Source organism: Patiria miniata, unplaced genomic scaffold, assembly GCF_015706575.1.
Source record: "Patiria miniata isolate m_02_andy unplaced genomic scaffold, ASM1570657v1 HiC_scaffold_14, whole genome shotgun sequence".
Lineage (NCBI taxonomy): Eukaryota > Metazoa > Echinodermata > Asteroidea > Valvatida > Asterinidae > Patiria > Patiria miniata.
Window position 1 is genome coordinate 6599159 of NW_024037052.1, and position 23462 is coordinate 6622620.

Here is a 23462-nt window from a genome sequence, read left to right on the forward strand (position 1 = left end):
TGCCTGCCCGAAAGTTAGATTTGGGTTGACATAAATACTTTTTGGTTCTTTTCGACTCTGGAACTACCAGTCTGAAATGGAAAGTTAGATAACTTTTTGTGCATGTCTCAATCAAGGGCGGATCCAGAACACAATTTTTGGGGGGGGGCCAAAAAAATTTTTGGTCCCCCAAAAAAGTGGGTAAAAAAAATTACGGCGTGGGGTTCGGGGCCCGCTTAAGGGCCCCGAAATTTTTTTGGATTCTAGATGCTCTGTGGTGCGATCTGAGGCACTTTCTGACCACTTTAACCAATGTTTTTTTGAGGAAAAGATGGTGGTGTACTCATTGCCTGCCTTTATTGCGATGTCACATAAAAAAAAAAAAATTGGTTTCGTTTTGGGGGGGGGCCATGGCCCCCTTTGGCCCCCCCCCCCCCTGGATCCGCCCTTGGTCTCAATCCCTTTCTTGTTCTGTTTACAGTAATACGTACTTCACGGATCAAGGCCTACCCCCTGATGCTCATGGGAGACGTGCAGCAGCAGACAGAGGTCCTAAGGTGGTGGTAGCAGCCCTCCGATCCCACCCATATCATGAGAAGACGCTTCACACTGCTACCAAGCCATCGGCCATCGCTGTCAACCCACGCAGAGGGTAGGTTGGAGTGTTTGTTCTTGTAACATCCTAACAATTATGGGGATAACAATTTGGATGGATTAATAATTGTCATGAGTGAGACAGATGGAGGACTCCTCTTGCCCCCCCCCCCCCCCCCCCCCCCAATCCCCAAACTCCGGCTCCTATCGCCCATTCCCCCCCACAATCCACACCCCTAAATTCCCCAAATCCCAGGTCCATCCCCACCCCCAAATCCACATTCTCATCCCCCACCCCCACTCGTAAATCCCCCACCCCCAAATGCCCCCCAAAAACAACCCTAAATCCGACAACCCCACTCCCAAATCCCCCATTCCCACCCGAAATGCCCCATCCCCACCCTAAAATCTCCTATCCCTACTCCCAAATCCCCTACCCTAGCCCCAAATCCCCCATTCCCAGCCCAAATCTTCCATCCCCACCCCCAAATCTCCCACCTTCACCTCCAAATCTCCTATCCCCACTCCCAAATCCCCTACCCTAGCCCCAAATCCCCCATTCCCAGCCCAAATCTCCCATCTCCCACCTTCACTTGTCAATCTCCTATCCCACTCACAAATCCCCTACCCTACCCTACCCCCAAATCCCCCATTCCCAGCCCAAATCTCCCATCCCCACCCCCAAATCTCCCACCTAATCTCCTATCCCCACTCCCAAATCCCACTTCCTTCCCTCCCCTACCTCAAATCCCAAATCCTCAAATCTTCCCTTCCCTTTCCTCCACCCTCTCTCTTACTTCCCCAACCCTATCTTTCACTTCCCACATTCCCTACGTGTACTCCTCTGGAATATAAAAATCTCAGTTTAGTACTAATACACAGCAACCTCGTTCCCATGGGTAAGAGATCTTGCTGCGCCATGTTGTTTCCAATCATGCCTTGCACGATCTCAACCCCTGGATTTGTCTCATTTAAATGTGTCAAATTATGGCACATTATAATTAGGCTGCAGTTTATCTGTTTTACCTGCTGATGCCATCTTTATAATGTTGAAAGTTGTGATTTTGAAGAATCAATCCTTTCAAACATAAGGTTTGGATGTTGTGAGATTAGCCAGTCAGCATCGTTTATGTTTTCATCACGGCCAGGGGTTAGGAACGCACACGCGCCCATGAAGTCGAGGCTGTTTACTCAGTGACTCATTCAGTCAGTCAGAGACAAATAGGCTTGCCCCTCAAAGTCAGCAGAAATGAATGGAAAAGGAAGGGAACAAAAGATTACAGGCACGCAACTTTGCCTAGGATCTGCTGATTTCCTCGTTTGCTACTTCTCATGCATGCCATTACAAATTGAAAAAAAAATAGTGTATTATTAAGTCTTGTGTGGTTTGATGTTTCCTCGTTTTTTTCTAAATTCCCAGTTGCATGCCTGAAATTAACCACGCATCTTCTATCCCAAGTAATCTTCCCCCTCTCCTCTATGCTTTCTCTGTAGCTTGATGTATTGGACAGATCTGGGCGTACCAGAGAGAGGCACCCGTCTATTCATGTCCTGGATGAATGGCGAGAACTTTAGCCCAGTCCATGAAGCAGCTGGGAAACTAGACCAACCCACTGGGCTTTCCGTGGATTACGGCGGCAATGATACCGTCTACTGGTGCGATGCCCGCTCAGATAAAATAGGCTACATCACGTATGATGGGTCATACTTTGCCATTCTTCAGACCAGTGGTGGTATGTTTACTTTAGAAGTTTAATTGGTTTTTAGAAAGGGGGATGGTTTTATATGGTTTTATGCAGGGAGAGTAAAAAAAAACCCGAAACCCAAATGTCGGGACTATTGTTGTAGTGAAGTCCTTCATGTAGCACTTTCAAAATCTAGGATATGAGAGCCCTATTCAAAAACTTTGTTGTAGTACAAGAAACATTCAAATCACTTATGTACTTTTCAAGTTACAGAATTTTAAACACAACCACCGTTTTGAGGTTCTGTCCACGAATCACAGCAAATTTCAGTGTTCTTTTGGCATAACGAAAACAAATCACATAGGGATGTGTGAATTGTTTTCGTTTTGCTGAAAGTGGACAGAACTTTAAAACGGTGGTTTCGTTTAAAATTACGTAACTTGAAAAGTACATGAGTGATTTCAATGATTCGGTACTAAAAGAAAGCTTATGAATTTGGGCTTTCATATCCTAGATTTTCAAAGTGCTACATGAAAAACTTCACTTAAACAATAGTCCCGACATTTGGGTTTCGTGTTTTTTTACTCACCCTGTATTATTCCATACTGCTAAGATACACAGAGAATGAGACCTTTAAAGGTATTGTAGATCGTTTGTCATTTTTTCATTTTTTTTTTCATTTGAAGCAACAAAAGTGCTCAAAAACAGGTGCTTTAACAACTAACCTGATGAAGTTTTAGCTAACTGAATGCTGTATATTCCGAGAAAACAATATTCTAGGATCTCTATTTCAATTCGAAAGTTGTCAAGTTATGTTTTGAATTGCGCCCGGAGTCTGCGTCCGTGACACGTTCTCATTCAGCCAATTGCAGCTAGCTGCACGATGTCTCACACTGAACAGGCAAAGTATAGCAAGTGGGTGTGCATCGTGTCAACGTTTGCGCCCACCCATTCGCCAAATTAAAAACGAACTGCTAACGGAAATTTCCAAAAATGCATCTTTAGATGCATCTTTGAAATGACCTTCTTTGATTGTTTTCTTCGAAATGACAAGCATGCCAGAAGGAATAATTTTACAGGGAGTTTAGTGCCATTACTATCTGTAAACCAAGTATGGTTTTCAACAGTAATTTTGTCAGTTACTTTTTGGATAGCTACACGATATAGCTATCAAATCATCAAATAACGATAAAACTGACTATATTTATCTGTTGTTCTGCTGTTTTCACAGGTCTCAGTAACCCTTTCCAGCTAGACGTCTTTGGTAACCTCATCTACTGGACTACTAGCAGCACCAGCGAACTGGGCATGATCAAGACCATGAACAAGACCGGCGGGGACATAACCGACTTTCTGTCTGGGATCCAACGACCCACGGCCATTAGGGTCTACCAAGAGCAACGCTACCCCCTGGATGGTAGGTCTGCTTATAGATGCTTTGGGTTTAATTTCATAAACGTTTAGCGATACAATTGAGCGCTGTCAAAACGTTTAAACGTTTAGCCACTTCACAAAGGCTGACGCTTGCTCACATATGTTTGCACTAGAGTGTGTTAAAAAAAAATTCATAAATTTGTCAATCTCGTGACAGCGGCATGTTGACAACATAAACAAATAAATTGTATAGACAATAGTCAGCCGGCAGTCATTGAAAACGTACAAACCTCAGTCCTCCTGATTTGAAAATCACAGGCATGTGGTAAAAGGCACACCTGGATTTTCTAGGCGTGTGATTTTTCTAGGCGTGTGATTTTTCTAGGCGAGTGATTCTGTGGTCCAAGCTGGGACTGAACAATCTGGAATTTTTTGGTACTGTTCATCTTGGTTTACAAATTAAAGCCATTTTCTCTTCACCGACATACTTTTTTCCCCATAAATTGTGAAGTATTTATGCCGTAAATGTATGCCGGGGTGTGCGGTACAGAGGGATTCAGGCGTGCGATTATTCGCACTTCTTGGGCAGCTTTTAGGCGTGTGATGGCATGGGGGTGTGATCGCACGCCTCAAATCAGAAGGACTGAAACCTAACTGCCCGGAATGTGATCAAGCACTGGGGTGCTTTTAATACTTGGTAAGTTGGTTGAAAGAAATCCTTGATTCTTTGTGAAATGCATGTGCAACTTTGAGGGCAGATCGTGTAAACTTTTTCATAACACGGGTTTCATTTCTACGTTTCTGAAAATTTGTAAACGGATCTAGATTTTTTTTCGTTTAAACGTTTAAACGTTTAAACTTGTAAACATCACATCCTTAGTCTGCATTCCCTGAAATTTATGCAGTGGCGTAACTCAGCTTAGTCCACGTTTTATTGTGTAGGTCGTGCCAAATTTCACGTTTGCACAACTTTTTAGTCATGACACATTTCATGAAAGTTTCACAGTGGGCAAGTCTGATGCTTACACAACAAATTCTGGCATGGCATACACAAATCATTTGAGGGTAGTGTACACACATTTGCAAACATCAAATAATGACCCTACAAAATTATTATGAAATACCTTACTTAACTGTAAGTGAATAGTAGTCTCAAGCATTCTGTGAAATGATTGCGCCTGGTATGCTGTCATTTTCAAGAAAAAATGGAAGTTCGTATCATTTTCCAACCATGGTTTGGCCAGACCATCGTTGGGAAAGAAAGTTTTTTTTTCAAATACTGCCCCCACTTGACAAAATTTAATCAATAAGGCATCCATGAGCGGGCGTAAGCCAGCTAGTCTGGGTTTCTGACATGACAATTCCATGACATCTATTTAAATTGTCCTGTTTTGTCTAAAGCGTTGGGTCAGGGAACCAGACTACAAAAACAGTGTTTATTTTTTCTTATTTTGTTTTTTTGGGCATCCTTGAACATAAAGAACTTTAAACAGGTCAGTGGAATGATATTTGCTCCAAAAAACGAACTCCCGAATCCGTCCATTTTCAGAAAATTACAGCAAAAGCAAATGTACATGTATATTTACCTTGAAAGGGAATATACAACATTTGCAAACATCGAAAAATATAACTACCAAGTTTTTACGAAATAACTTACTTGGATGTTGGTAAATGACAGTCTAAAGCATCCTGTAAAATTATGGCACCTGGTGTTAAGTCATTTTCAAGACAATTGTATTTTTGTATACATTTGCAACGGTGGTCAGCCGACCACCGTTGGAAAAACCTAACTATTTTTCAACTACTGCTCCAAATTTACAACTTTTTTTCAGTCCAAATTTTGTTTGTTATTGGTTACATGTTCATGAACGGTTGCAGGCCAGCTAGACTGGTTCCCTTACCTTACAATTTTCCGACATCTATAAATTGATCCATTTTATCTTTAGTGGAGTCAGGGAACCAGACTACTGAAATATTTTAGTTTTTCTTGTTTTTTCAAGCATTTACGAACACAAAACTTCAAACATGTCAGTTAAACAATATTTGATCTATTATACTAACCCCTCAAATAGTTCATTTCTGAAAATTACAGCAAAAGCCAATGATGTACATTCCCTTTAAGTGGTGCAAGTCACAGCGTACACATTGAAAAGCTAATTGTGATTGTTGGTGAGCCTGCCATTGCTTAACTTTGATACAAGAAATTCACAGCTTTGCGTTTGAAATGCTACTTTAGTTGGACAGACTTTTAGAGTTGCCTCCTGATTAAAAAGTCGGACCAAACTAGTTTCCAGCTGGTTGCATGGTGATTCAATGACTGTTATATGACCAACATGAAATGCAAACAGCCACTGTAATAATCCTCATGATCTTTGTCCAAGATGCTCAAAAAGAAGCCTCACCAACCAAAAATTGATCTGCAGTATGGAGTGAATGTAATTTGAGAAAGTCCTGAGGTTGTGATTGTGTGTTTTGTTCATTTTTTTCAGTGCCCAACCCGTGTGCGAGGAACCCATGCCGGTATCTGTGTCTGATAGTGCCCCAGCTGAAAGGCAACGCTACCACTAAAGGCTTTGAGTGCGCCTGCCCATCCGGTGTGCCTGTGGATCACTGCAATGGTAATTCAGACTAATAAGCTCTTACCGGTACATTACACTGTATTACATTGTATTTACTCCTGGATGAATCCGTAAAACCCATACATCTATGTTAAATTACTAGAGAGTTAACTTGCTGTATATATGCAATGAAGCCTGCTTGGTGCCTTCATGTTCAGGCATAAAACTATGGTAAGCTCAAAAACTGTGTGCAGCTTTGCAATCGAAACAGACTTGAAGCGGGTACGTCCAAAACTGAAATGTAGAGTCAATAATTGACCGTTTCGGATCACGCTGCGTGATTAATGCACGCATACCCATATGCCCGTCTGAAACTTTCCGGGCATACTTCTCATGAAAGCAGTTTTATAGAGCTGCGCCTTTTAGACTCTCGCGTTGCATTAAGGAAATAATAGTTTGGGAGAGCAGTTTTAAACGTTTTGTTTAAAACTGGTTAGGGTCTGGTCGCCGATAATGGCCTGAGCCGAAGGTGATGAAATTCCGACGATGTGCGCAACAATTGTAATCCATGTTCAGGCCACTTCTACGGTGTGTGTCGTGCACGCACATGGTTTGCTCAACATTATAGAGATCATAACCAGTGGTTCTCAAGCAGAACACTCGCGGTCGGTAACAGCAGAATATGCAGCTCGTACTGTGCACATGTGGCACGGAGTGCAGTGTGGCGCATCCGGTTTCAAGCATGGCTGACCGGAGTTTGATTGAACGGCAGTTTAAAACCACCCCCATGACGAGCTCTTGACCAGTTGGAATGGTAAACAGTCTCAGGGTATTTATGATCGCACTCACTAATTCAAAATGTCTGCAGAAAATCAGAATATAGTCAGTCTAACTACGGTATTGATTGTGAAATTTCATTTACAAAATGTGTTTTCTTGATCAATGTATTTCAGAATTTCATGTATGATCCCCTTATGGACCCAACGGACATACCGCCATAATCCTTCTTAAAGTCCTTTTGATATTTTTGCCTTATAGGAGCGTAGGTAATGTACCTCAGGCACGCTAATATACCCACGCATAAGTCAATGTAGATGCGCAAACTGACAACTCAAACTTTGAAAGTAACATAGAAAGCTTTGATCCTTTTTTTTCTCTACCTTTTCACTGTACTTTCTTAATATTCAAAGCCCAGTGTACCGGTATCTTCTGACAAAACAGACTTCGTTGCAAACTCCCCTTCCACATTTAGTATGAAAGCACATTGTAGTGTTGCAGTTCTACTTCTAATTTCCGGTTGACTTTATGTAGGAACTCTGAATAGCACTGAATGGCCTACAACTGGCATGTCTACAAGACAAACTACTACCATGTCTTTAACGAGACAAACTTCCGGTAAGTACATCTACAGACGTATTCACTTCAACAGAATGGAATCGCGTACCACGCTAAGCTTGTCGTCATAGCTGCAACAATTCTTCCAAATCATCTCATTTTGCTCTCGCTTGTTTTGCCTTATAATCATATTTGTGGCATGTATCGTTGGCAAGTTTGCACATTATTATAGCAATTTCCGTCACAACTCGATGTCCTATCATACAAGTTGGCATTTCCTTCTATTTTTATTCTACTTTGTTCTTTTTTCACACAATGTCTGTGATGATCAACATAGCTGAAATACTAGTCATTTGATTTTTTAATCAAAGCCCAGTCCGCCCCGCTCACAAGTACCCCTTCACCAGCAAAGAAAGTACAGTTGGGAGTGACCGACCGACGCCAACTTGCCTGACTGCAATTCATTTGATGCGAAGCACGGCCACTGCAAGTACATAGTACAAATCCCCTGGTGTACGTGCATCACACACAAGGAACGGTGCGCGTCAACCAGCGAAATGTCCCGCTCATGGGACGTTGTTGCTAGGTTAAAGGGCGCCCTCTTTTTCGGCGCTCAGAGCCCATAATGTATCATCAGTCAAAACGGGAGAACAAGAAAATTCCCATACTTTCCTTTTTTGGACATTTTCAACCCTCGTCTGTAGTTTTTGCGCCCTTCATCATCGTCATCAGGCTAGAGTTCATCCATTTGTTGGATAAAGCCCTTCTCGCATGTATTAAACATACTGTTTAATACCAACCAAGCACATATTTATTCCCATTCATAAATACCTTTTTGGTAAAAAAATTAAAACGTTTCGGTCCAGAAGTCAAAACAAGTCAAAAATTAAACATTTCCACTTATTTGGATAACAATTTTACTTTCTGTGTTTAGAAACACCCCTCTAGCTATATAATGGAGTGTCCAGCGCGCGAGTTAGATAGTAAGATATAATCACTTACTTTTATGGAGATTGGCGCGCACGTTGTGCGTACTGCGCATGACGCGCAGATGCAGCTGCGGCAAGTGCATTGCGAATTTAGGACCATGAAATACTGACTCACTGGTTGAGTATTGCGCATGCCTACGTGAGGTTTGTAAATGTTCAACCAATAAAACGATAAAAGGCACTGGATTTCAAAGGAGTCCAAATTTCAAGTGACACTGGCAAAAGTGTTTAAGACCAGCCAGCCATGTCTAAGTTATCTTCCGTTTCAGACTGGCCACGTGATGGGCTCTCGACCAATGGCTAAACTGTCTTAGCTATTTATGAATGAAAATTTACGGCAAGAGAAAAAAGATCAAAACTTTTGGCATCTTTTGATGCAGAACCACCTCCAACACTGAAGGTTTCTGCCTTGAACGACATTGCTGATTTACTCATGAATATCGATAATTTGATCACCTGGACAGCTTGCTTGAACTTGTTGAACGTGGAACCCGATAGGCTGTGGACTTTCATCCTTACGTATCCTGTCAATGTGTATTTACGTAAAATATGTACTTTGCCGAAACTAATCCAAATTTGATTGAGACTTGATCATTCTACTCGCAAACCTGCTGTGTGCTCTCTATTTGAAAGTTTACACCTGTAAATTGTGAATGTGAAGAGAAATACGTATGCATCACGGATTCGCAACAGGTAAATGCACAATGCGATACGCACATCAAAAACGGACCCATGGTTTTCGGCCATTCTCATTGCTCAGACTCCTTCAAATCACCAAATCGACAGCCTCAACCACAGACTTCTAAAGTCACTTTGCTCACTTCACAATTGACCTATTGCGGTAGAATTGCGTTAGAATCGCTTCAACGCAGCTTGTGAAATATTGTCCAATTACATCTATCTATACTACAATTCAAGGAATCTCTGTCTGTCTGTCTGTCCGTCTGTCTGTCTGTCTGTCCGCCGATTATCTCCAGAACCGGGCACCGTATGGAGTTGAAAATCGGCGGGTGTATTGCTCGGGACAGCAGAATGTGCAGTGCTGAGTTTGAAGTGGTTTGGAAGAGCGGTCCTCGAAAAAGCTGCAAAAAAGCAGTATTTTCTGAGGCCTAGCGCGCCAGAATATAGCCTAGAACCCGGCGCGCACTGCTGTTCTTTTCAATTGTTTACGTCATGTTTGAGCAAGAGCGCGCGTGCTTAATATGACGCAACAATGAAAAAAAGGACGTGCACATTGTAGGGCGATAGCACTGCACACCATGTCTTCGTACGTGAGTGGCATGCACGGGCACGGGCACATGCATTTTGTAGTCAACTGAGCAACCATCACTGCACTGTATGTAGGCGGTCGACTGAGCAACTCTAATACAATATGGTATCGCCCTACAACTACGCCTTACAGTTGTAGGGCGATACCATATTGTCCAGTAGGGGTAAATATCAGTGCCGGGGGTTGACGACATTTTGTGCGTTTAACTTGCGAGTGTGCGTTCACACCATTGAGTAATGTGCGTTATTTGCACGAGCTGCAGTTCTCAACTGCCCCTTCCGAACACGCACATTTTGGACTGGCCCTGCACTAGTCCTTACTATAATTCCAGGAATCTCTGTCTGTCTGTCTGTCCGTCGATTATCTCCAGAACCGGGCACCGTATGAAGTTGAAAATCAGCGGGTGTATTGCTCGGGACCACAGAATGTGCAGTGTCAAGTTTGAAGTGGTTTGGACGAGCGGTTCTCGAAAAAGCTGCAAAAAAGCAATATTTTCTGAAGCCTAGCGTGGCAGTTTATAGCTTAGAACATAACATCACGCACTGCCGTTCTTTTAAATTGTTTACGTCATGTAAAGCTAAAGCGCGCGTGCTCAATAATGACGCAAACAATGCAAAAGAGGACGGGCACGCGCACGTGCATTATAGGGCGATACCATTGTCCAGTATGGGTGAATAGCACTGCATACCATGTTTCCGTATTATGGTGGCTGCACGGGCACGTTATTTTTTGCAGTCGACTGAGCGACCATTGTAGGCGGTCGACTGGGCAACCTTACTGCAGGTCGATACCATTGTCCAGTAGGGGTTAATATCTGCGCTACTTTTTGCAGCTTTTTCGAGAACAACTCGCCCAAACAACTTTAAACTTGGCACGGGCAGTTTTCAAAAACTCTGCAAGCATGCATCCAATACCAGCGGCAAAGCAATTTGCACTTCCCAAACATGCACATTTTAGACGGGCACTGCACTAGTGATATACAAATGGACACGGAGCGTGCAACATCTGAGACAGACGAAACTTAGCGTACAAAATTCCATATAGGTCAAACGGCGATAGGTCAATTTTCCTTATGCCGACAACCCAGCTGCAACAATTATTACCTCCACCAAGGAGGTTATGTTTTCATCGGCGTTGGGGTTTGGGGGCGTTTGTTTGTCTGTTAACAGGATAACTCAAAAAGTTGTAGATGGATTTTCATGAATTTGTTTTTTTTTAGGGGTGATCCTTGCTACAAGTACAAATCGATTACATTTTGAAAGTGATCCAGATCTGGGTCTGGATGTAGGATTTTTTTAAAGGATTCTTCACCATTTTTTGGGTGCGAATATGCTATGTGTAGAGACGTGTGTGGGTAACACAAGTGTGCAGTCTACGAGCGCATAGCGCACACACCATTGAAACCAACAGGTCAATGGACTTGACCATTTGATACTATGGGGGAGTGGGGAATGTGCAATACAATCTGGAAGTCCAGTGGATATGCGAGTATTTCTTTTGGGTGTATCGACAATGTGGCGGGGAATTGTTCAACCTTGGCGGAGGTTTGCGCTCTCTGAGTGCTTTCTAGTTTATCCTGTTTTCGCCGTGGAAAACAAAGTCTCTTTTTTTTGCCATTTCTTAAATTGTCATAAAGCCGAAGGATTAAGGGAAGTACAAAAAATTGTCATCTATATTCCTCTTCAGTTTCATTAATCAAAAACATACTTTTAAAAAGACACTTCCTGGTCAAGCAGCAATTACGATTTCATGTTTTTGGCTTATTTTGGGGGTGGGGGTGGGCCACTTGGAATTTGTGTGGGGGGGGGGGGGGGGGGGCACGTACCCCCTGCCCCAGCCCTCCCCCTTGGCTTATGACACTGGAGATTTCTGTCTGACATGAAATAGTTTATCACAAACTCATGGGGCCTGTCTTACACGTCTGATGCACTGCACCACGCACTACACCACATTTTGTATGTATGTATAGTTGTGATGCAAATAGTGTGTTCAATGTCGCACTTATTTCAGTGCGAAAGTAATTTTTAAAGGGTTGACAGCAAATGTCTCGATGAAACTTCAATAGTTAACGTCACAAAATTCACTTCACTTTCACTTTCGATTGAAGCATGAACTTGTCTTTTAGTAATGTACCCATTGTTGTAGTCCAGGTCCTTATGATAGATCACAAGTCAATCACGGTTACATGTATCACAAGTCAATTTGAACGAGACGTATTCCTGATTCATCCATAAAACCATAGAGTGCGCGGGCATGATAGGGTTGTACAGAGAGGAACAGCTGGGGAGCTTTTGGGGCACTACAGTGTGTATACTGGGTGGAAAAAAAAACAGTTTTGTGTAGCCGTCGAGACTGGTCTTGGTCTCGAGACCAGTCTCGAGACCAGTTTTAACGTGTTCTCGGTCTCGACCACGCATGGTCTTGGAAAAAAAACCCGCTGGTCTTGGTCTTGGTCTCGCACCTACTGTTCTCGGAATTTTGGGCCGAGACCAGCACAAGACCAATATAAAAATGCACTTGCAGTTGTTGCCTAACGAAATCGAAATCCCGCAAGAATACCGCCATTAATGTTCCATCGTTCTGATCTGGCGACCGTCGTACCGGCTGCACTGACGTACATAATCTGACTACTATGTCTGACTTGACTACGGCTAGCTCTGAGATACCTCGTGCGTTTGCGCGTGATCTATTATATGCATAATGGTGACTAGCCGTAGCCACATAATTATTATTGCCAATGGTTACCGTCAGTAAAAAAGATGTGTATTGAATGCATGGTTTGCTGGGCAACCGGTACCCATACTCCGTAGTCACATATTGCGTGGTCCGGTAACAAGACACGTGTAATATAATCCCAGGACATACCGTTATTTCGTTTTACCATTTTGCATTTCCTCAAAACAAAAACAGTAGACAAACCATTGACCGTTTTGTCGTTTTACAGTTTTGTAAAACGGTCAAACGGTATTAAGATAAATACGGTTTCTCTGTTTTATAAGTTTAATAAAATTCATTACAGCATAACGATCAACTATTTTTGTTTTACAGTTTTACACAAATAACTTTGAAAAACAGCAAAACGGTCAGTATTGAATACAGACTGTTTTTTTTTTTTATTTCAGTGTCATAGTGAACAGTCCCTGGTGCATTTTGTGGTGCTGGGCAAGGGGGATGGAGGGGGACCATGCTTTACATGAAAAAGTGTTACCTCGGCATAATGCGTGGTGTGATTCCTGGCGTGACCCTGACCCCCTTCTCACGCGATTCAGTTGGTGGGGCTTAAGAGTTGCAAACAAAAATGGCGCTGGAAAACTTCAAGGGAGGACATTACTTTTTACAATGGATACAGGATGGTAATACGTTTGAAGAAGTTGCAGATATTTGAAGGAAATTGGAGTTCGGCTCTTCAATAGCCAGTTCGAAAACTATGTCGTGAGAACAAAATGTGAAGAGGGTATAATTTGGGTCCCAGGCAATGACTCGATCCCATGAGGACGCATTAACATTCCTAGGTGCATTGCTTAATTGCCGAACCTAAATCAAAAAATGGTCGACAGGACTATTGACCGTTTTTCATGGTTACATTCTTGTAAACCAACACTCTGAAATGAAGTAACCAACCGTTTATCGCTTTCAACAATTAAGAAAAACAACAAAAAGGTCATTGTTTTTTGTGACCTAATACCGTTTGACCGTTTTACAAAACTGTAAAACGAAAAAACGGTCAACGGTGCGTTTACTGTTTTTGTTTTTGAAGAAATCCAAAACGGTAAAACGAAATAACGGTATGTCCCGGGATTTAATCCGCACTGTTGATCTATCTGGAACTTGACTGGCAAGGCACCATTGTAGGATAGTGTACGTACGTTGTATGCTGTGTGGGAAGCATGCATGCCTGATTCGGTTGCGAGAAAGTTTGCTCTTTTTTACGCACAGTTGGAGTTAATTTGAGTCATGTCTGCCAATTCGGCAATCATACTGTATGCCTACAAGGACCACAGAGAGTACGTTGATGCCAAAACTGGAGGCAAAAAAAGTGTCGCATATTGTGTTTTTTGCCCAACAAGAACCAGCATCAGCGATAAGGCAGGGACAACGTCTGCCTTCATCAAACATGTGTGGCGTCATAATGTTGCCGTGATGTCATTTTCTTGAGACTGAGGGCCGGGGGGCACCTCTGACCTCTGTAAATAACTTTATGCTGTTCCTGAAAAATAAAGTACTGGTACAAGTACAATTTGAAGAAAATACTATTTTGAATATTCACTTTTAAAAGCCTCATTTCTGCAGCTAATTTTGCTTTGTAACACAAACAAATGGCACATACATGTTCAGCAAATCATCCATTTGTTGCATGGTTAAAGAAATTGACAAGAAAGGCGGTAAAAAATTTACAGTTTGCTACGCATTTCGCATCAGCACGCAGCGAGCGATACAAGCGTAGCAGATAGCGAGTTATGCAGGACGTCACAAGACCACACAAACCGATGACTTATCCGGTACGCCAACCGTAACTCTTCTCATGCCAAAACTCTTTATTCGCACAATGCTTCAGTCAGTTTTCTCTAATGTCCATCATTTCACTGATGGCAGTCGGAGCATACTGATTGGAAGTTCAAATTAAAGTCTCTAGCTTTTTTTGAGATGAGTTTAAAAAGTAAGTCACTTCACTTCTGTGTGGAAATCTAAGATTTTTTTCCAGATTGGCTCCTTGTGTTAACTCAGAATTAGTAGAAGTCTTTAACATTCAAACCAATGGAAACAAAATCTTAACTTTGGATCTATATTGAGTCGAAACTCCCAAAGTTGGGGGATTAAAGTTTTCTAAGAATTTTTTTAAAAGAGTTATTCTGCTCGTAATTAACATGCGGCGTTGTGCGACTGTTTCTTTACTCGTTTATGCGCCTTTGATGAGCGTTCAATTATTTCAAAAGACCCGCGACCCATATCAATATGCGCATCCGAAGTTGAAGTTACCAAACTGGCATATACTGCAGCCGTAAATGAGGTGTCCCTTGAGTTTACATGTATTATGAATTCAATTGAGGCTTTTGCATGCTGAGGATATACAGCTTGGGATGAAGTGTATTACGTGTACGCATACGTTTCGCTATCCATAACCGTTTTTGTCAATATGATTTAGCACTGCATACGAATAGCTATTGGAAACTGTTATCAGTGGTTGTAGAAATCCAAAATGGCAGTCTCTGATAAAAGCCTCATTTCTGCAGCTAATTTTGCTTTGTAACACAAATAAATGGCACATACATGTTCAGCAAATCATCCATTTGTTGCATGGTTAGGCCTAAAGAAATTGACAAGAAAGGCAGTAAAAACTTTACAGTTTGCTACGCATTTCGCATCAGCACGCAGCGAGCGATACAAGCGTAGCAGATAGCGAGTTATGCAGGACGTCACAAGACCACACAAACCGATGAGTTATCCGGTACGCCAACCGTAACTCTTCTCATGCCAAAACTCTTTATTCGCACAATGCTTCAGTCAGTTTTCTCTAATGTCCATCATTTCACTGATGGCATTCAGAGCATACTGATTGGAAGTTCAAATTAAAGTCTCTAGCTTTTTTTGAGATGAGTTTAAAAAGTAAATCACTTCACTTCTGTGTGGAAATCTAAGATTTTTTTCCAGATTGGCTCCTTGTGTTAACTCAGAATTAGTAGAAGTCTTTAACATTCAAACCAATGGAAACAAAATCTTAACTTTGGATCTATATTGAGTCGAAACTCCCAAAGGTGGGGGATTAAAGTTTTCTAAGAATTTTTTAAAAAATGTTACGGGGGGGGGGGGGGGGGAGGGTTTAGAAAATAAAATTATAAACCTGTGTATTTTCCTCTTAAATCTGCATCGATGACGATTTTAAGTCACAAAATGTTGATAATTGTCTTTGTTTCTTTCCTGCTCACATTGGAACTCTCAGGCAATCAGCCGCCGCCAGAGACAGGTCCACAATTTGATAGATTGCTTTGCATGTCAAAAATGTCGTCCTTTCGTTTGTAGCTTGAATCTTTTTAAATAATGTAGATTTCCGTCCCCAAAAATCACTTCAGATTTCGCTAAATTTGTACTCGAAATTATTGCATGGAGTATTTATGTTTCTTATTAAAAATGTCCCACTTTTGCATGCCTCATTACATTATTCTGCATTATTTAAAGGACGGAGTACACCTCAGGGAAATTTGAATTCAGGCGTTTCACAATGCAGTGCGCCACCAAGAGTTTGCTGTGGAGAGTCCATTATTCAAGTTTACGGTCGACAAAACATGGCCCATTTGAACGAGTGTCAGTAGACAACGAGCTAATTTTTTTTATAGATTGGGGCATAGCATTCAGCCGCCTTAGAAAAAACTCCGTATTGATAAAAGACAACGAAAAGGGCAAACAGATACTCAAATCATGCTTTCGAAACTAATGACTAGAAAAAAAAACTAACGATTTCAAATGTCCCGCGCTGCGAATTTGTCGACCATTTCCCACAATGCACCGGGAAAAATGAACTCTCTGTGGCAAACTCTTGGATGCACACTGCATTGTGAAACGCCCGAATTCAATATTGGGTTTTGCCCTTCACTCACATATTTTGTATACACTGTACACTGTGTTGTCCGAGGCCTGGGTAGGACTCGAACCAGGGACGGCTGGCTGCTTCGATTCTGATGTAACGAAACCGAACAATTAACAGAAGGGAATGTGTCGGTGAAGGGCAAAACGCAATTTGAATCATTCTGTATTGCAACACATGGACACCTCAAACTTGTCGGCAGGAATGGGGCATTTCTTTGCACAGTCGCTACCACAATAAGCCAGTTCGGTATCTCGATAAAGTAGTCCAGGTCAAAGGTCCTTGGGGACAAAATGGCTGACATCAAACGTCTTGTAACCGCGATGTTATGCAAATGCCAATTCTGCTCGTAATTAACATGCGGCGTTGTGCGACTGTTTCTTTACTTGTTTATGCGCCTTTGATGAGCGTTCAATTATTTCAAAAGACCCGCGACCCATATCAATGTGCGCATCCGAAGTTGAAGTTACCAAACTGGCATATACTGCAGCCGTAAATGAGGTGTCCCTTGAGTTTACATGTATTATGAATGCAATTGAGGCTTTTGCATGTTGAGGATATACAGCTTGGGATAAAGTGTATTACGTGTACGCATACGTTTCGCTATCCATAACCGTTTTTGTCAATATGATTTAGCACTGCATACGAATAGCTATTGGAAACTGTTATCAGTGGTTGTAGAAATCCAAAATGGCAGTCTCTGATAAAAGCCTCATTTCTGCAGCTAATTTTGCTTTGTAACACAAACAAATGGCACATACATGTTCAGCAAATCATCCATTTGTTGCATGGTTAGGCCTAAAGAAATTGACAAGAAAGGCAGTAAAAAATTTACAGTTTGCTACGCATTTCGCATCAGCACGCAGCGAGCGATACAAGCGTAGCAGATAGCGAGTTATGCAGGACGTCACAAGACCACACAAACCGATGACTTATCTGGTACGCCAACCGTAACTGTTCTCATGCCAAAACTCTTTATTCGCACAATGCTTCAGTCAGTTTTCTCTAATGTCCATCATTTCACTGATGGCAGTCGGAGCATACTGATTGGAAGTTCAAATTAAAGTCTCTAGCTTTTTTTGAGATGAGTTTAAAAAGTAAGTCACTTCACTTCTGTGTGGAAATCTAAGATTTTTTTCCAGATTGGCTCCTTGTGTTAACTCAGAATTAGTAGAAGTCTTTAACATTCAAACCAATGGAAACAAAATCTTAACTTTGGATCTATATTGAGTCGAAACTCCCAAAGTTGGGGGATTAAAGTTTTCTAAGAATTTTTTTAAAAATGTTACGGGGGGGGAGGGTTTAGAAAATAAAATTAGAAACCTGTGTATTTTCCTCTTAAATCTGCATCGATGACGATTTTAAGTCACAAATTGTTGATAATTATCTTTGTTTCTTTCCTGCTCACATTGGAACTCTCAGGCAATCAGCCGCCGCCAAAGACAGGTCCACAATTTGATAGATTGCTTTGCATGTCAAAAATGTCGTCCTTTCGTTTGTAGCTTGAATCGTTTTAAATAATGAAGATTTCCGTCCCCAAAAATCACTTCAGATTTCGTTAAATTTGTACTCGAAATTATTGCATGGAATATTTATGTTTCTTTTTAAAAATGTCCCACTTTTGCATGCCTAATTACATTATTCTGCATTATTTAAAGGATGGAGTACACCTCAGGGAAATTTGAATTCAGGCGTTTCACAATGCAGTGCGCCACCAAGAGTTTGCTGTGGAGAGTCCATTATTCAAGTTTACTGTCGACAAAACATGGCCCATTTGAACGAGTGTCAGTAGACAACGAGCTAATTTTTTTTATAGATTGGGGCATAGCATTCAGCCGCCTTAGAAAAAACTCCGTATTGATAAAAGACAACGAAAAGGGCAAACAGATACTCAAAATCATGCTTTCGAAACTAATGACTAGAAAAAAAACACTAACAATTTCAAATGTCCCGCGCTGCGAATTTGTCGACCATTTTCCACAATGCACCGGGAAAAATGAACTCTCTGTGGCAAACTCTTGGATGCACACTGCATTGTGAAACGCCCGAATTCAATATTGGGTTTTGCCCTACACTCACTTATTTTTTATACACTGTACACTGTGATGTCCGAGGCCTGGGTAGGACTCGAACCAGGGACGGCTGGCTGCTTCGATTCTGATGTAACGAAACCGAACAATTAACAGAATGGAATGTGTCGGTGAAGGGCAAAACGCAATTTGAATCATTCTGTATTGCAACAGATGGACACCTCAAACTTTTCGGCAGGAATGGGGCATTTCTTTGCACAGTCGCTACCACAATAAGCCAGTTCGGTATCTCGATAAAGTAGTCCAGGTCAAAGGTCCTTGGGGACAAAATGGCTGACATCAAACGTGTTGTAACCGCGATGTTATGCAAATGCCAATTCTGCTCGTAATTAACATGCGGCGTTGTGCGACTGTTTCTTTACTCGTTTATGCGCCTTTGATGAGCGTTCAATTATTTCAAAAGACCCGCGACCCATATCAATATGCGCATCCGAAGTTGAAGTTACCAAACTGGCATATACTGCAGCCGTAAATGAGGTGTCCCTTGAGTTTACATGTATTATGAATTCAATTGAGGCTTTTGCATGCTGAGGATATACAGCTTGGGATGAAGTGTATTACGTGTACGCATACGTTTCGCTATCCATAACCGTTTTTGTCAATATGATTTAGCACTGCATACGAATAGCTATTGGAAACTGTTATCAGTGGTTGTAGAAATCCAAAATGGCAGTCTCTGATAAAAGCCTCATTTCTGCAGCTAATTTTGCTTTGTAACACAAACAAATGGCACATACATGTTCAGCAAATCATCCATTTGTTGCATGGTTAGGCCTAAAGAAATTGACAAGAAAGGCAGTAAAAACTTTACAGTTTGCTACGCATTTCGCATCAGCACGCAGCGAGCGATACAAGCGTAGCAGATAGCGAGTTATGCAGGACGTCACAAACCGATGAGTTATCCGGTACGCCAACCGTAACTGTTCTCATGCCAAAACTCTTTATTCGCACAATGCTTCAGTCAGTTTTCTCTAATGTCCATCATTTCACTGATGGCATTCAGAGCATACTGATTGGAAGTTCAAATTAAAGTCTCTAGCTTTTTTTGAGATGAGTTTAAAAAGTAAGTCACTTCACTTCTGTGTGGAAATCTAAGATTTTTTTTCCAGATTGGCTCCTTGTGTTAACTCAGAATTAGTAGAAGTCTTTAACATTCAAACCAATGGAAACAAAATCTTAACTTTGGATCTATATTGAGTCGAAACTCCCAAAGGTGGGGGATTAAAGTTTTCTAAGAATTTTTTTAAAAATGTTACGGGGGGGGGGGGGAGGGTTTAGAAAATAAAATTATAAACCTGTGTATTTTCCTCTTAAATCTGCATCGATGACGATTTTAAGTCACAAAATGTTGATAATTGTCTTTGTTTCTTTCCTGCTCACATTGGAACTCTCAGGCAATCAGCCGCCGCCAGAGACAGGTCCACAATTTGATAGATTGCTTTGCATGTCAAAAATGTCGTCCTTTCGTTTGTAGCTTGAATCTTTTTAAATAATGTAGATTTCCGTCCCCAAAAATCACTTCAGATTTCGCTAAATTTGTACTCGAAATTATTGCATGGAGTATTTATGTTTCTTATTAAAAATGTCCCACTTTTGCATGCCTCATTACATTATTCTGCATTATTTAAAGGACGGAGTACACCTCAGGGAAATTTGAATTCAGGCGTTTCACAATGCAGTGCGCCACCAAGAGTTTGCTGTGGAGAGTCCATTATTCAAGTTTACGGTCGACAAAACATGGCCCATTTGAACGAGTGTCAGTAGACAACGAGCTAATTTTTTTTATAGATTGGGGCATAGCATTCAGCCGCCTTAGAAAAAACTCCGTATTGATAAAAGACAACGAAAAGGGCAAACAGATACTCAAATCATGCTTTCGAAACTAATGACTAGAAAAAAAAACTAACGATTTCAAATGTCCCGCGCTGCGAATTTGTCGACCATTTCCCACAATGCACCGGGAAAAATGAACTCTCTGTGGCAAACTCTTGGATGCACACTGCATTGTGAAACGCCCGAATTCAATATTGGGTTTTGCCCTTCACTCACATATTTTTTATACACTGTACACTGTGTTGTCCGAGGCCTGGGTAGGACTCGAACCAGGGACAGCTGGCTGCTTCGATTCTGATGTAACGAAACCGAACAATTAACAGAAGGGAATATGTCGGTGAAGGGCAAAACGCAATTTGAATCATTCTGTATTGCAACAGATGGACACCTCAAACTTGTCGGCAGGAATGGGGCATTTCTTTGCACAGTCGCTACCACAATAAGCCAGTTCGGTATCTCGATAAAGTAGTCCAGGTCAAAGGTCCTTGGGGACAAAATGGCTGACATCAAACGTCTTGTAACCGCGATGTTATGCAAATGCCAATTCTGCTCGTAATTAACATGCGGCGTTGTGCGACTGTTTCTTTACTCGTTTATGCGCCTTTGATGAGCTTTCAATTATTTCAAAAGACCCTCGACCCATATCAATATGCGCATCCGAAGTTGAAGTTACCAAACTGGAATATACTGCAGCCGTAAATGAGGTGTCCCTTGAGTTTACATGTATTATGAATTCAATTGAGGCTTTTGCATGCTGAGGATATACAGCTTGGGATGAAGTGTATTACGTGTACGCATACGTTTCGCTATCCATAACCGTTTTTGTCAATATGATTTAGCACTGCATACGAATAGCTATTGGAAACTGTTATCAGTGGTTGTAGAAATCCAAAATGGCAGTCTCTGATAAAAGCCTCATTTCTGCAGCTAATTTTGCTTTGTAACACAAACAAATGGCACATACATGTTCAGCAAATCATCCATTTGTTGCATGGTTAGGCCTAAAGAAATTGACAAGAAAGGCAGTAAAAACTTTACAGTTTGCTACGCATTTCGCATCAGCACGCAGCGAGCGATACAAGCGTAGCAGATAGCGAGTTATGCAGGACGTCACAAGACCACACAAACCGATGAGTTATCCGGTACGCCAACCGTAACTGTTCTCATGCCAAAACTCTTTATTCGCACAATGCTTCAGTCAGTTTTCTCTAATGTCCATCATTTCACTGATGGCATTCAGAGCATACTGATTGGAAGTTCAAATTAAAGTCTCTAGCTTTTTTTGAGATGAGTTTAAAAAGTAAGTCACTTCACTTCTGTGTGGAAATCTAAGATTTTTTTTCCAGATTGGCTCCTTGTGTTAACTCAGAATTAGTAGAAGTCTTTAACATTCAAACCAATGGAAACAAAATCTTAACTTTGGATCTATATTGAGTCGAAACTCCCAAAGGTGGGGGATTAAAGTTTTCTAAGAATTTTTTAAAAAATGTTACGGGGGGGGGGGGGAGGGTTTAGAAAATAAAATTATAAACCTGTGTATTTTCCTCTTAAATCTGCATCGATGACGATTTTAAGTCACAAAATGTTGATAATTGTCTTTGTTTCTTTCCTGCTCACATTGGAACTCTCAGGCAATCAGCCGCCGCCAGAGACAGGTCCACAATTTGATAGATTGCTTTGCATGTCAAAAATGTCGTCCTTTCGTTTGTAGCTTGAATCTTTTTAAATAATGTAGATTTCCGTCCCCAAAAATCACTTCAGATTTCGCTAAATTTGTACTCGAAATTATTGCATGGAGTATTTATGTTTCTTATTAAAAATGTCCCACTTTTGCATGCCTCATTACATTATTCTGCATTATTTAAAGGACGGAGTACACCTCAGGGAAATTTGAATTCAGGCGTTTCACAATGCAGTGCGCCACCAAGAGTTTGCTGTGGAGAGTCCATTATTCAAGTTTACGGTCGACAAAACATGGCCCATTTGAACGAGTGTCAGTAGACAACGAGCTAAAATTTTTTTATAGATTGGGGCATAGCATTCAGCCGCCTTAGAAAAAACTCCGTATTGATAAAAGACAACGAAAAGGGCAAACAGATACTCAAATCATGCTTTCGAAACTAATGACTAGAAAAAAAAACTAACGATTTCAAATGTCCCGCGCTGCGAATTTGTCGACCATTTCCCACAATGCACCGGGAAAAATGAACTCTCTGTGGCAAACTCTTGGATGCACACTGCATTGTGAAACGCCCGAATTCAATATTGGGTTTTGCCCTTCACTCACATATTTTTTTATACACTGTACACTGTGTTGTCCGAGGCCTGGGTAGGACTCGAACCAGGGACGGCTGGCTGCTTCGATTCTGATGTAACGAAACCGAACAATTAACAGAATGGAATGTGTTGGTGAAGGGCAAAACGCAATTTGAATCATTCTGTATTGCAACTGATGGACACCTCAAACTTGTCGGCAGGAATGGGGCATTTCTTTGCACAGTCGCTACCACAATAAGCCAGTTCGGTATCTCGATAAAGTAGTCCAGGTCAAAGGTCCTTGGGGACAAAATGGCTGACATCAAACGTCTTGTAACCGCGATGTTATGCAAATGCCAATTCTGCTCGTAATTAACATGCGGCGTTGTGCGACTGTTTCTTTACTCGTTTATGCGCCTTTGATGAGCTTTCAATTATTTCAAAAGACCCGCGACCCATATCAATATGCGCATCCGAAGTTGAAGTTACCAAACTGGCATATACTGCAGCCGTAAATGAGGTGTCCCTTGAGTTTACATGTATTATGAATTCAATTGAGGCTTTTGCATGCTGAGGATATACAGCTTGGGATGAAGTGTATTACGTGTACGCATACGTTTCGCTATCCATAACCGTTTTTGTCAATATGATTTAGCACTGCATACGAATAGCTATTGGAAACTGTTATCAGTGGTTGTAGAAATCCAAAATGGCAGTCTCTGATAAAAGCCTCATTTCTGCAGCTAATTTTGCTTTGTAACACAAACAAATGGCACATACATGTTCAGCAAATCATCCATTTGTTGCATGGTTAGGCCTAAAGAAATTGACAAGAAAGGCAGTAAAAACTTTACAGTTTGCTACGCATTTCGCATCAGCACGCAGCGAGCGATACAAGCGTAGCAGATAGCGAGTTATG

General features: G+C 41.4%; 1 protein-coding gene across 1 annotated transcript in view; it reads left to right on the forward strand.

Annotated features, from left to right (window-relative positions):
- The window catches only part of LOC119721982 (low-density lipoprotein receptor-related protein 2-like), a 64865-nt gene extending 56924 nt beyond the window's left edge, over nt 1–7941 (forward strand). Inside the window, exons 32-36 of the mRNA XM_038191960.1 lie at nt 461–631; nt 2068–2306; nt 3490–3675; nt 6122–6250; nt 7502–7941. Of these exons, the coding sequence (XP_038047888.1) occupies nt 461–631; nt 2068–2306; nt 3490–3675; nt 6122–6250; nt 7502–7656 (880 nt within the window). The 3' untranslated portion in view covers nt 7657–7941. The remainder of the gene's footprint in view (nt 1–460; nt 632–2067; nt 2307–3489; nt 3676–6121; nt 6251–7501) is intronic.
- The last annotated feature ends 15521 nt before the right edge of the window (nt 7942–23462 follow it).